General features: G+C 41.0%; 1 protein-coding gene across 17 annotated transcripts in view; it reads right to left on the reverse strand.

Annotated features, from left to right (window-relative positions):
* Positions 1-13,909, reverse strand: part of dnm1a (dynamin 1a) — a 50,258-nt gene that overhangs the window by 29,584 nt on the left and 6,765 nt on the right. For 13 of the 17 annotated variants that reach the window (XM_026173718.1, XM_026173725.1, XM_026173729.1 and 10 more), the window contains exons 2-10: positions 8,819-8,892; positions 6,913-7,062; positions 6,585-6,788; positions 6,335-6,433; positions 5,166-5,326; positions 4,917-5,059; positions 4,653-4,788; positions 2,452-2,519; positions 881-1,019 (exon numbers count right to left, since the gene is read on the reverse strand). In XM_026173718.1, coding sequence (XP_026029503.1) covers positions 881-1,019; positions 2,452-2,519; positions 4,653-4,788; positions 4,917-5,059; positions 5,166-5,326; positions 6,335-6,433; positions 6,585-6,788; positions 6,913-7,062; positions 8,819-8,892 — 1,174 coding nt within the window. The remainder of the gene's footprint in view (positions 1-880; positions 1,020-2,451; positions 2,520-4,652; positions 4,789-4,916; positions 5,060-5,165; positions 5,327-6,334; positions 6,434-6,584; positions 6,789-6,912; positions 7,063-8,818; positions 8,893-13,909) is intronic. The other 4 variants (XM_026173734.1, XM_026173722.1, XM_026173717.1 and 1 more) reach the window with 1 other exon arrangement.

Here is a 13,909-nt window from a genome sequence, read left to right on the forward strand (position 1 = left end):
CAGTGCTGGAGCCTCTCTCTATGAACAAAGAAGACGAGGAGGAGACTGAAAGAAATAGAAAGAGCTCCCAGCCTGCGTGACTCTGCCAGCCAAAAACTCCAAGCAACACACCACGAGACCGCAGCTGTGCACCCCAACCTCCAGCCAAAACAGCCTGATCTCCCCTGGTGTCGAACCCCTCTCCACCCAGCTCTCCTCTGACTTCCAGAGGGAGTCCGATCATGATATTTATCATCCCAGCGTTGTCGCGCTCTTGAACTTGCTTGGTTACAGCCGATCCGCGTGGATAAAGATTGCTGCTCTTTTCTTTGGCCCTGCTTTCTCTCATCTTTCGCTCAGAGTGCAGCCCCTGAGGCATGAAGTTAAGCAGTAATTGTCATGGCTCCCGTCAGCTGCAGGTGCACGGCTGCAATCTCACACACGAGAAAGTTCGGATACTGAGGTCATCCAATACGCCTGCCAGGTATTCGAAACGAAAGACAGGATTTTATGTGTATGTGTTTGTCTAGCTTGCACTAGAAAAGGTGGAAAGGGTGTTGCCCTCGTGATGTTACCCATCAGTTTACTCCGAGCATCACTGAATGCTCTGATAGCTTTCTAAGGCAGACGTATTCTGATGATCGCTCAGCGTCCCCACTCTGTTTCTTCAGCACAACCATCTACCACAGCCAGCCTGTCCAGCCAAACCCTCCACGGTACTACAGTAAGGTAGGGCAGGCAGGCGTACAGCAGCCCACCCTGCCGCTCCAGGCGTCCCCTCGCTGTCCAACAGCAGCGAGGGCTGGAGGGAGTCAGGTGGTTAGAGTGAAAGGGAGCGAACAGCAGAGGGACTGAAGAGGTGGAAAGCAAAGAAAAAAGTGCTAGCTTTTATTTTTTTTACCTTCTTGGTACACTGCCTAACTGTATTGACTAGCTCAGAAATGACCATGTCCACACATTTGGTGCAAGGCTCTTTAATCTTCCCAATCTGCCTTTTCACAATGGTCTCAAAGGCCATGTCCGGGGTGAAGAGGCCAGTTCTGCCCGACACAGAGAGAAGCAGCCACAGGGCCGAAAGACGAGAGGAAGAGGAGGAGTTGGTGGAAAGAAAGAAAAGAGAAGGAATAAAGAGGGTTGGGTAGAGAGGAGAGTGTTAATTATAAAGATTTACCCTCCACTTCTGGCAAAAATTCAGCAAAAGACAAGAAAAGGCAAGGAACCGGGATGTGATCCTACACAGCAAATATTCAGTTATTGTTTTATTGTTTTAGACCAAAGAGGCCGTCGTGTCACTCACATTAGTCATATACCTTTTATAATCAAGCATCACAGCAAGTATTTTACATACAGGGCTTAACAAATGTAATAAAGCACCTGTCATAAAAGCAAAGACTTTTTAAAAAATAGTTTCAAACTAAAAACAATTTAACTAAAAGAACTGTAACTTGTCATCTTGATAAAAATAATAATTTTCTTTACTATTTATTAGCTTTTTATAATAAAACAATCAATTTGAAAATTCAAGGATAACAACAATAATTTTACTATATAATTTCAATTAAAGAGCTTGTTTATATTGGTGGATTATACAGTAACCAGTACTGTTATTTAGGGCTGCTGTGGAATTAACCTTAAAGTTAGTGGTGGTTTAATAAAACTGTTAAGCAGTGTATGTGCAGTAATCCACATTTAAACAAATTGATTTTTTGTATTATCCTCTTTAGTCTACATGTTATCTTACTCTTTTTTTATAAGTGTTTGTTGCACATAATTGTTGTGTTTTGCTCAGCTCTCCTTATTTTAAAACATACTCAAACCAGAAGCGTGATTTTCTTACACCAAAATGTGAAGAGCAACTCTTTTTTATCTTGCTTTTACATCCTGGTAAACATCTATCTGGTATTTTAAAGACACATACATGAACGAAGTAGAAACCAGAAGGGATAGAAATCCGAAATATTTTGGCACTAATGGAAATATATTAAATATGATTTCTTTGCACAGCTCATTTATGTTTTATAAATATAAATATATATATATATATATAAACCCACAAGTTTTGCCATATACCGTAGTTTGATTTTGACAAACAAAACTCTAAATCAAAGCTTAGCCGAATTTTTGGGGTGAAATAAAATAGACAGTAAACATGCACATCATCAGGAAGAGGGAACAAGAACATCCCAGAAATAAGGTACAGAGATGAAAAGCCCTTTTATCAGCATGAATGTGCAACCACATAAAAAACGAGGGTACCCAGCAGTCAGCAGCTGCATCTGTTCCCAAACAACCCTGTGCTGAAGTATATTGTATAACCTTAGTGTGCAGCAGAGCCCTCAATTTGTGTTACTGCTGTCTTGGATTAGCAAGGAGGGTAGTTGCAGGTTAGATGTGACTGAGACAAAGAGATGGGAGGTGAAGCAGAGAAAGAAGAGAGGGAAGGGTGGAGGGTGAGCTGGAAGGCGGACGTGCCTGATGCCATGAATGTTCTTGATAGCGTAGCTGATTTCCTTGCGGAGTTCTTTCTCGTCAAACTCCATCTGAAAGGCAGACAGAGAAAGGAAGATGTTGTCAAACATGCACATGCAGACTTTGTATTCTCCCTAACTCAGCGCTCGCTTTCATGTCACTTTGTTGACTATTCCTGCAACATCTGTTTTTAATATATTTGTCCAAGTATCTCCATGATATTTACTGCGATGCCACATTCTCCCCTGCTTTTACTCAAAATTGAATATTTTCTCTGAAGCGTGCACCATAAGCAAATAAAACATAATGATGAATTGACTTCTAGCTACTCGCTGCGGCTTCTAATGTATCTGGCAGGCTTTGAGGGTTTTCTGTGTTTTGAGTAAGTTTTCTGGTTAGGAAGCAACCTGCTCTTTTTTTTTTTTACCTCAGGGGAAACCAACACTGCATTTTTATTTATTTTTTTGCAACTTGGTCACAGACAGTAAGTTTTATATCCTCAAAGGGAGGGCGAGAGAGGACAGGGAAGAAAAGCGGGGAAGAGAAAGGACGGGCATATTGTGAGAGAAAATGAACCAGACCAGAGGGAGCAAGCAAAGACCTCGAGGATTAATACAAGGTGGAAGGCGGACAGAGAAGGCAAGGGGAGGCTTTAAAAGTGGATGGAAATGGTGATGGGGTGAGAGAAACAGTGTGAGAGGTAAGGTGGGAGACGTCCGGGCAAAGAAGCTCAGGCACTTCCTTTTGGCGAGGAAAGCAGGACAATGAAGGGGAGAAATGTCATGATTTAAAGAGACTGAGAGAAACTTGACTTTAGGACCTTTTTTCTGTCGACAGTGTCTAAAATACAGACACAGAGTTATTACAAAGACAGTTCATCCAAAAACGAACTAGACTGTTTTGGAGTGAGCTGTCCATGTTTGGAGATCCAACTAAGAGCCACTTGCTTTTTGTTACATAGAGGGTTTTTTTTAGCAATGCATCTTTTGATAAATCATGACCCAGTGAGGAGACCTACTTTTCTTTCCCCCTAACAAACTTAATTTGCCGAACAAATGAAATATGCAGCTGACTAACATTACTGCTAATCCAAAGTTATTTATTTGATTTACAGACTTGAGCCACTCTTCATTTGTTTAGATTTAGCTTACAAGGAGATAGACTTTCTTGTATTTTTTTAAAGTAGTCTTGAGTTTTCCAGGCTTTCTGAAGGTCTTCCACAGTTTTTCTTTGGCTGCTTTTTCAGTCCAGTCCTGACCCAGTCCCAGGGCCATTTTCAGAAGAATGTTTTTTGTTTGTTGAGCTGCTTAACACTGACCTATTCAAGCACACATAATTAGTTCCCATGTCTAAAAACTTGTCATATCTCAGCATTGTGTGCAGTGTGGCTTAAAAAAATATGAGGGAACTGGACAAGTGGAGTCTATCAGCTGATGAACAGAATCTAAAAGTCACATCCTTAAGAAATAGGGGGGGAAAATCAAGTGAAGACATGACACAGGATGGCGAGGACCTACAGCCATCTCTAAAACACAGAAGAGACTCTGAACCTGCTGTAGTTGCATTTAAGCCATCAATTTGATTCTGGTCAAAACTGATCGAATTATAAATGCAGGAAAGTAAAGTCAGATTTTGATTGAGTGGCTAATTTTTCAGCATGACAATGATCCAAAACACACTGCCAATACAGTAAAAGCATACCTGGATAGAAAAACACACAATGAAACACTGTCAGCCATGGATTGGGCTCCCAGAGCCTGGACCATAACATTATTGAAGCAGTGTAGGATCAACATCCACAGAGCTTTTAATGTCCTTCAAGAAGCCTGAGTATGAATCCTGAATACTATAAGAAATTATAAGAACTCTTACCTTCATTTCCGATTGTTTTTAGATCATAAAGGTGATCATACCAAATATTGAATTTCTAATATGATCATTAGAATTGGAGAAATTCCCTTGTTTTGCCTTATATACTGTATTTCTATGTATGTTTGCCCATGTTTTAAAACAAAGCCCTGAACCTATTTCCCATTTTCCTAGCATCACACACACACAAAAAGAGGTGCGGCTCAAGACTTTTGAACAGCACTGGATTTACACTGTACAATAACAAGTACAATATAATCGAAAGGTTTCTAAGACACCAAACTGCCATATAAACCCTTCGCATAACTTCCTGACATCTCAAAACTGACACACACCTTGACCAGTTCAAAGGGGAAGCGTTCATGGAAGATGCGATTGATCCTGGCACCACCCGACAGCTCGGCCGTGTCGATCTGGTCCCCAGAGCCCTCTATGCATTTTTCAAAATCCACCGAGAACTGCTGCACCATCCTACAGGAAAAGGTGCAGATGTTAACATTTCTGTGTGTGTGTGTGTGTGTGTGTGTGTGTGTGTGTGTGTGTGTGTGTGTGTGTGTGTGTGTGTGTGTGTGTGTGTGTGTGTGCGCGCTTTGTCTCACTGCAGGAGAGCCTTGGTTTTGCGAGACGGATCATCAGGTCTGAAGTTCTTGTACTCCTCCACCTCCTTTTCGATGGACAGAAGCTGACTCTGCAGCTTGGCCCGCAGATTCGGCAGGGTGTCCCGGATGTGGTTGGTCAGTTGCTGTGCAGGTCAAAGGTCAGAATATCAGAATAAGGTCACTAGAAAACTGAAATAGTGTTTTGGGAATACATAGGAATGGGCTCACTACATTCACATGTTTACACACCTGATTGAGGACTTTCTGGAGGTAGGGAGTTCCCATGCGGTCAGCCAGGTGTCTGTATGCCGGGTGGGAGAGAAAGAACTTCCTCTCGGCAGCCATTGCAGCATTAATGTCCTTCTTTCCATCTATGTCCTTCTGGCTTCTATTCACCACACCAATGTAACCTGGACAAGCAGACAGAGAGCTCCACACTCACAGTAAACCCTAAAACACTGACAGATTTAGAGAAAACCATCCAACTCCTTTGATCGTTTCCTGACAGACTTGAAACGGGTATTGTAATTTGTCTGGAAGATAATACAGACTTGTGTTAGAGCAACACTGAACTTTTCTGGGTTTTTATTTTCTACCCATGTCCTCAGGTCTGAACAGCCCCTCCAAGGACCCAACTGTTTCACATGTGTTTAATAATGTTAAACCACATTTTAAGAGACCTCAGACCTCAACTTAAAAGAATATAGACAGGAGAAGAGAAAAGGGGGAAGAGGGATTTGCATAAAACCAGAAAGAGAGAAAGAATTCCTGGATGCGTTTCTTCTTTTAAGGCGTAGAGAGACAAAAAAAAAAAGAAGTGCGGCGAAATAACCAGGAGAGGTTAGGTCAAAAGGATCCTGTTTCACCTCCAGTTAAGCTTCCTCATGCATCACTCAGTTAAAAGCTGTTTCATGCTCTATAACTAAGGCAACTGGGAGCCAGCAGCCTTGTAAATGTGCATATCCACAGCGTTAGAGAGACGGGGAGAAAAAGAAGGGAGAGGGGGGAAAAGTATAGAAAAAACAAAGGAAATGGAAAATATTCCAAAGCACATGCCTGGGTTTTAACCAAGTGCAAATGGAAAAGAAAAGCACCACATCAGCACATTGCAATAAAGGGCAGCTCACAAATTACATGCGAGTTATTTTCCAAGACAGTGTTTTTGCTTTTTTCTCTTTGCCCCTTCCCCTGCTTTTCCTTCCAGCTCTTCCTCTCTTTCACCCCTTTGTCTGTCTTTTGATTTCTTACACGCTCTCCCACATCCTTTGGCCCTGTTTCTGTTCTTCGTTGCAGATGTTGGAAGCACTGAAAAGCTCTGAGTTACCACAAGGGGGAAACAGTGCGTCGTTGCGACCGACCTGAAGGAGACAGAAAAGGTGCTACTTTTTGTGTGAGCGTGCTGTCGAGGTATTACGCACCTCTCCTGAGTGGAAGCAGCTTATTCTCCAAGATGTCTTTAGCATCGGTCCCCTCATCCATCAGGTCCAGCTTGGTGATCACACCGATGGTCCTTAAACCTGACCCAGTCACGCAAATTTACCAACAGTATTTCATTATGTGCATCTGTATAAAAATAACTAGGATGATACAAAGAGCAATTATAAATGAAACATCATTTCAAAGACTTATAAAACTCCTATTAGCTTCTTTACATGTGTGTAAACTCACCCTGAGGGTCGACCTCTTTGGCAATCTTTAAAGCGTCGGAGTTGGCCAGGTCAGAGTTGGCCGGGGAGACGGCCAGCATCAGACAGTTCTCCTTGGTGACAAACTGCATTAACATGTCTCTTATCTGAAATTCAATGTCAGCAGGCTGGTCACCCACCGGCACCTTGGTCATCCCCGGCAGGTCCACAAGTGTCAGGTTCAGCACTGTGAGGGTAAAAAAGAAAAGAAAGAAGAGAAAACACAAAGCCAATTCAAAACTAAACTTATTGATGCTCTACACACAGATTAAATCTTCAGTGTGTGTGGAATAAAACTGCGTCAGCCTCACCGTGCGGAGAGTAAACACGCAGGTTGATGGGCACAGGGGAGATTCCCTTGTTGGCTCCAGTCGCGCGATCCGTCTCCGCCTCGATCTCCTGCCGGACCTCATCAAAATCTATAAACTTTTTACCCTTACAGTGCAGGAACTCGGCGAATTCTGGAAGAAACGGCAAAAAAGTGAGACACAAATGAAAGTAATGTGACAGAATATCAGAAGATCCGGTGAGGTGAACAGCAAAGACGGTAAACAGAGAGTTGAATCAAACCCTTTTAACATGATTTTTGTTCATGGGAAATTAAAGGTTTTGAATGTCGATCATAGTGAACGACGCTCAGCTGCAAAGTGATGTGTCCTTGGATGAGACTTAAGACAGATAAAAACTGTTAGATAACTCAGTTAGAGCTTGATTCATGAAGTAACGGTTGCTGCGACCACGTATTGATTTTAGATTAACGCAAAGTAATTTATGATTCGCACCATGACTACGCTGTGAGAAAACACTCTCTGCTAGATCCTGAATCAATGTAACAACGTGTAACTATGGTAATGGGAGGATGATGTCATCGCAAGTCTATAGAGAGAATGGCAAATGTGCACGGATGGTTTTCCTCTGAGGATAGGGGGACTTATTAGACTCCAGGAGGAGCCAGGGTTGGGTGGGTGATGGGAGAGTGGGTTAAAAGCTGTCTACTTTCCCAAGTGTTGTGTCTTTCCAGGAAGGCTCAGCAACAAATAATAAAATGACAGGGGATGTTATAACAGCTACATTTCAAACAAATAAAAATAAATAAATAAAGGCCAAGAACGTGATGAGAGGAGACGGAAGGTTTGGCCAAGAATGAAGCTCCTGTGTCTGAAGAGAATGAAGAGGGATGTGGATGTGGCAGCCTTTGGAATACACTGCAAAAACTCAAAATCTTACCAAGTATATTTGTCTTATTTCTAGTCAAAATTATCTCATTACACTTAAAATAAGACACAATCAGCTACAGGGCAACATTTCAGTAAGCTAAAGGAACTTGTTTCAAGACAGAGAATCTTGAAACTAGAGAAAAACTAGAGATTTTTCACTTGTTCCATTGGCAGATTTTTTCACTTAATACAAGATATTTTAGCTTAAAATAAGTGAAAAAATCTGCCAATGGAACAAGTGAAAAATCTCTAGTTTTTCTCTAGTTTCAAGATTCACTGTCTTGAAACAAGTTCCTTTAGCTTACTGAAATGTTGCCCTGTAGCTGATTGTGTCTTATTTTAAGTGTAATGAGATAATTTTGACTAGAAATAAGACAAATATACTTGGTAAGATTTTGAGTTTTTGCAGTGTAGAAGTAAAATATTAAAGGCAGCTGGACTCTCTGTTGACACAAAGATGTTAAATGTAAATCTGTGAAGTGAACTAAGATGCAGTTCATTCAACTACATGCTGACTTTAGGAAATCGAGACGCACTTAAAAGGACAGAAGTAAGTGAAAACCTTCCTTTTAGTCTTAAATGAAATAGACTGTGCCAGATGACAGACTTTGACACATTTGTAAAATACTTGTCTTTTCTTGTTTTTATGACAGGTCGTGTAATAAATTCATTAAACACTGTATTATGTTTATACCTTTTACTTATTTCAAAGCATTAGACACAAGAAAACTAGTGCAATCACCGTTACAGTAGCTCTCCGGCTTTTTCAGCGTCACTGGTTAATAAGAATAAACAGACTCAAATCAGCCATCTTTACCACATGTATTCAGAGTGATGCACAGTTCCCAATAAAATGTCAAGACAGATTTCAAGATGTCAAGATTTCTGTACAAATAGAACAGCTGTCTGATCAGCTGTAGATATCAAATATGATTAGCCAGTCAGTGAAGCAGTCAAGATAAACCATTATGCAATTTCAAAGGAATTTGGTGAGCTTTACCGGTGGGCGAGTTCATCAGCTGCAGGACCAGAGGACGGCGGGTCACAATGCCAGAGCCACGGGGAAGAAAATCCCTGCAACACAACAGATGGATGGCAGAGATGATGGTCAGTGAAAACAACCACAATGCTGCAGGGCTACAATAACAAAGTACAGTTACTGTGCCATCCTCATAATTTACTCCAAATATAAAAAGCAAACAAATCCATTCAGAAAAATGAAAGGTTGTGTCATCAATGATGTGACAGCAGCAGGAGAAAAGAACAGAGAAGAGTCAGTGAATGAAAATAACGAGGCCACCAGGCCACTTAGCTGTTTTCTACAGGGATCAGTTTTGGGAGTGCATTCAATACAGCAGGAAATAAGCAATAAAATAGCAACAAAATACAGGTCAAGCTTCAGTTGATCCATCACTGATACATGTTGAATTATGTCTCAAATTAAAAACTCTTTCATTACCAGTTAGACCCTGTTCTAACTTTTAAATTAGTCGTATGAAATAAACGAAAATAGATTCAAACTGACATCTTCATGTTCCTCGTTTTGCCCTTCAGCAGGTCACTAAACCTGAGAGACAGCAAATCGTCATGTTGAATAAAATGAAGTAATTTAAATTCAATTCAATTCATTCAGTTTACAGCTTGTAAGAACAGTCTTCGGAATGTGATGGCAATGAGCAGCGAGCAGGTATTAAGTGAAAATCGAGTCAAATCAAGTTTCTTTGCTTTTAATAAAACAGCTGCATAATGTGAGAAAGAATATGCTAACTGGAGTGTGCACGCGCTCATTAGCTGTGATTAGTGGCCCTTGTATAGTCCAAAGATGACTGCCTCGAGTGTGATGACCAAACCCTAAATAAGGAGCGAAGACGGCTGGTTCGTTTATGTTTATGCCATACTACAGCCACAGACAGAAAAATTGCTCATTGGCTAATGCCTTTTGATTGACTAGTTGTGAACAAGCAGACGTCCTGGTTTTTTTTTTTTTTACCACATGTGATCGTCCATTCTGAAACAAGGTATGATCAAGATTTACAAAACAGATTTAATGTTTTATTCAGTATGACCCCAAATGAGTGAGTGACTCCATAAAGTCTGCAGCAAGTTGTTTACAGAGGTTAAGACAGAGTCATTTTCCCATAGATCTCTATAGGATGGGAAGACTTTTTATTGCAACCACAGCTATTGCCATCTGGTGGCTTACAGACAGATTGCAGGTTTCCAAGAGTTGGATTACTATTCTGACCAATATTTAACAGTTGCCACTCACCACTTTATGATTCGTTGAATAGGCAGTGCCTTCATGGAACCGTTTAGAGTTTAGTTTTGTGTGTTTTGATGCTTTTAATTTTTTAAAGAATCAGTATATTTTAACCAAAAACCACCGAAACATGACTAATGAACATCACAGCTAAATCACGTGAAGGGTGACAAATTAAGAATGAAACAGGTGTTTGATATGCTTATTTCTGCTGCTTATTTCTGATTATTGAATTGAGGTATTAACTGTATGTGTCCATGCAAATGAATGTGTTCTGCATACAGCTACTGACACTGATTGTGTGTGTCTGAGCTGTAAAGCAGCTCATCCAGATGCCTGCCTGTCGGACAGCTATGCTTTCCATTGCACAATATCTCTTTTTTCCTGGAGCTATTCAGATGCAGCATCAGCGTCAGCTCACCTCTTACACCCTGTGCCCCTCAGCTGATGTGACACCAATTTCTCAGCGATGCGAGGTTTTCCAGTTTTCTCTCCAACAGTTTCAAGTGAACCTTACTTGCAGTCACCTCAGCTTAATGACACAAATGCAATCAAGCTACAAAACGTTTTCAATTTGCACAATGCAAAGACAAACTGTTCAGTATCTGATGAGAGAGCTCAACACTGGGAAACTGAATGTAACATTCATAAGAAATAGATGAGGTCTCTGTTTGAACCTGAGGCAAAGCCTGAGGCAACTCGGAGTCATGAGATGAGAGTTAATCAGGTCTGAGCTGTGTTCTCTGACGAATTCACCGATCTGATGTGAAAGTTGGTGAGCACAGTGGGAAGTCTGTCAAAAAGCACATAAGGATGTTACACTGAGATATCATTAGTCTGATCTGTCTGTGCTTAAACTGCTGTAAGTATCTGCCTACCAGCACCTTTAAGCTCAATAATGAACATTTCCCTGTTAATTGTTCTTCTTGTTCTCTTCTTATGATGTGGAACTGGCCAAGAAGCACAACAGCATAATACTATAAGAGAACAAGCAAGAAATTGGTAGTAAGATACTCTCAAATTCATCCAAAAACTAAAAAAACCCCAGATAATACAGGATTTCTAACTTGAAGAAAGTGTCCCTTTCTGAAAGACTGAACCGTGTGATATAATCTCATAAATCCTAAAACTGCAGGTTGCTGAGTTGTGCAGATATTAATCCAGCACATCTCTTAGACCACGATCAGCAAGCTTTGACTATCAACGACTATCAACAAAGACGTGTGAAATCTGTTTGCTAATTAGCAACAGCTGCTACTCTGAACCCAGCAGCAGCAGAGCGCTTTATTCTGAGCGCTGTTTCAGAGCCAGCGCTCTTCTGTTGGTGCCTGTAGAACAAAGCAAACCAGATCTCTCATCATCCACTGTTTGTGTGTCTGTCCTTTCTTCTACCTGCCCAGCAGACAGATGGTCTTGACTGCGGGTCTTCCTCTCGCTCCACTCCCAAACACCCATATTTCCTCTGCATTGCCAAGGAAACGGTCATATCCCTGAAAACACCATCAACATCCTCATTTCTTAATTGCTCATCACCTAATGTCTTCTTCAGACAGGATGCCAGCTCCACCCACCCCCAACCCTCCTCAGATACATCCCCCACAGTGAGGTGAGGGACTGGAAACAGTCATGGTTGTGTGAGTGCCAGATGTTCTGAAATAATCACCACAGCACACTTTTAAAAAAAAGAAAAATGAACAAACAAAGCTGACACGAGATGATTTGTTTTAACGACACAAAGAGACGTACAGAGAAACACGCTGTCTGTATTTAGGTACATTAAATATCTTCTGCAAGCACTCACGCACAGTGTAAGTGCACTGAGCACTTTGAGTCCTAACCATTGTATCTGGGAAATACATTATTGGTAATATTCTTCATTTGCATAGATTGATGAATGGACCTGTCGAACAATCCGTGTGAGCAGTAGGCAGCAGGAAGACATACACCCTTACAATCATGTAAAGAAAGAAAGTACACCCTCATTCGACTCTAAGGTTTCTTGTATCAGGACATAATAAGAAAATCACCCGGTCCTTAGCAGGTTCTGAGATTACTTCAATAGAACCTGAACTGAACAACAACATATGCAATAAAAACACTGTGTCATTATCTAGTTAACAGAATCCAAGCCAAAACAAAGAAGCATTCCTGTGAAAAACTACATAAACACAATGATTCAAAAGCTTGCAGAACCATCGTTTCTTTATCACTTTATCAATCTCTCACATTGTTGTGCAGGAAGTTTGGCCATTGCAAATACTTGATTCTTTTCTCTTTTTTTAGCCATTCTGTTGGAGATTTTCTTGCTTGCTTGGGATCATCGTCCAGTTTCATCACCCAAGTTCAGCGTAGCTTTAGCTCTCAGACAGACGGCCTCACATCTGACCCTAAAATACTTTTGTAAAGCCAGGAGTTCATGGTCAATCCAGTGACTGCAAGGTGACCGGGTCCTGTGATCATCATCATCATCATGTCTCCACTGTGTTTGACAGCTTGTACGAAGTGGTTGTGCTGATGTGCTGTGTTTGCTTTTTGCCAAACACAGTACTGTGCATTACAACTCCAAAGCTCTGCATTATGACCAAACATCTCCCCTCATAGGAGTCTTGTGGATTTTTCAGATGCAACGTTGCAAATCTAAGCTGTGCAGCCATGTTCTTCTTAAAGATAAGAGGATTTTTCCTTCCTTCCTTCCAAACAAAACTTGTTCACTTTTTTCTAATTGTACTTTTATGTACTTTAAGATTTAACATGCAAACTGAGGCCTGAAGATCCTGAGAAGTCGCTGTTAGGGAGTTTACAGTTTCACGCTGACCTTGGAGGACATCCACTCCTGGAAGGACTGACAGCTGTCTTGAATGTTTTCCATTTGAATAATCCTTCTTGCTGTAGAATGATGGACATAAATTTGTTTGGAAATAGCCTTTTAACCATTCCGAGACTGATGGGCAGCAACGGCTGCTAATCATGTACATTTAATTATCAGCACCTAGCTGCTGTTTACCTTTTTAAATGAACGAATAAACAAAGAATTAAATAATATGTCAGTATTTTTATTCATCAGATGGTTTTTATTATGACCAAAACATTGGACTTGAAAGAAGCCGTGCTTTCTTCTTAAATGACTGTATATGAAACTAATGTGTCGTGTTGGATGCATATGGCCATATGGCACTCACCCTTAATTGTTTCGTCAAGTGACTTTATGAAAAACACAAAATTAGCCCCCAGTATGTAGTGCTCTGCAGCAGTTCTAAATCTGCATTTCCCTCAGTCTCTATGTAGATATACTGTGTATATATCGCAGGATACCATAAAACCATCAAAACTAATCAGTTGTGAGCACAGTGAAAAGAGGAGGAAGGTGCTTGAGCATGTGTGAAGCATGTGTGTCTCCTGCAGCTGCAGCAACTCAAAGCAGATTAAACAAACTGATGTATTTTTAGGTTCAAAAACACTCAAAGAAAAGAACCTGATAGATTTGACTTTTGGAGGCACTCGGGCTAAGCCTCCATCACTTGATGTTGTGCACAAACACACAAAAACACGCCTACGCAGCTAGTAAGCGCCAGCTGCTGTGGAGTAGTGACTCACTGCTTTTTGTAATAAAGTCTACCCTCTCAGTGGTGTACAAATAAATGCCAGGACGAGTGCACACATGCACACAGACTGTCTTATTCCCTCGTGTAGACCTGACTGTTTTAATCAGTACAAAGAGCTCCACTTTAAAGAAATCTTACATAATAATTAAACAGTACGTCAACAACTACAGCCCCCAGGATGGAGTATTTGGTATTCACCCAGGATGGGTATGCCTTGTATATGTTTTAG

The sequence above is a fragment of the Astatotilapia calliptera genome, chromosome 7 (assembly GCF_900246225.1).
Source record: "Astatotilapia calliptera chromosome 7, fAstCal1.2, whole genome shotgun sequence".
Taxonomy (NCBI): domain Eukaryota; kingdom Metazoa; phylum Chordata; class Actinopteri; order Cichliformes; family Cichlidae; genus Astatotilapia; species Astatotilapia calliptera.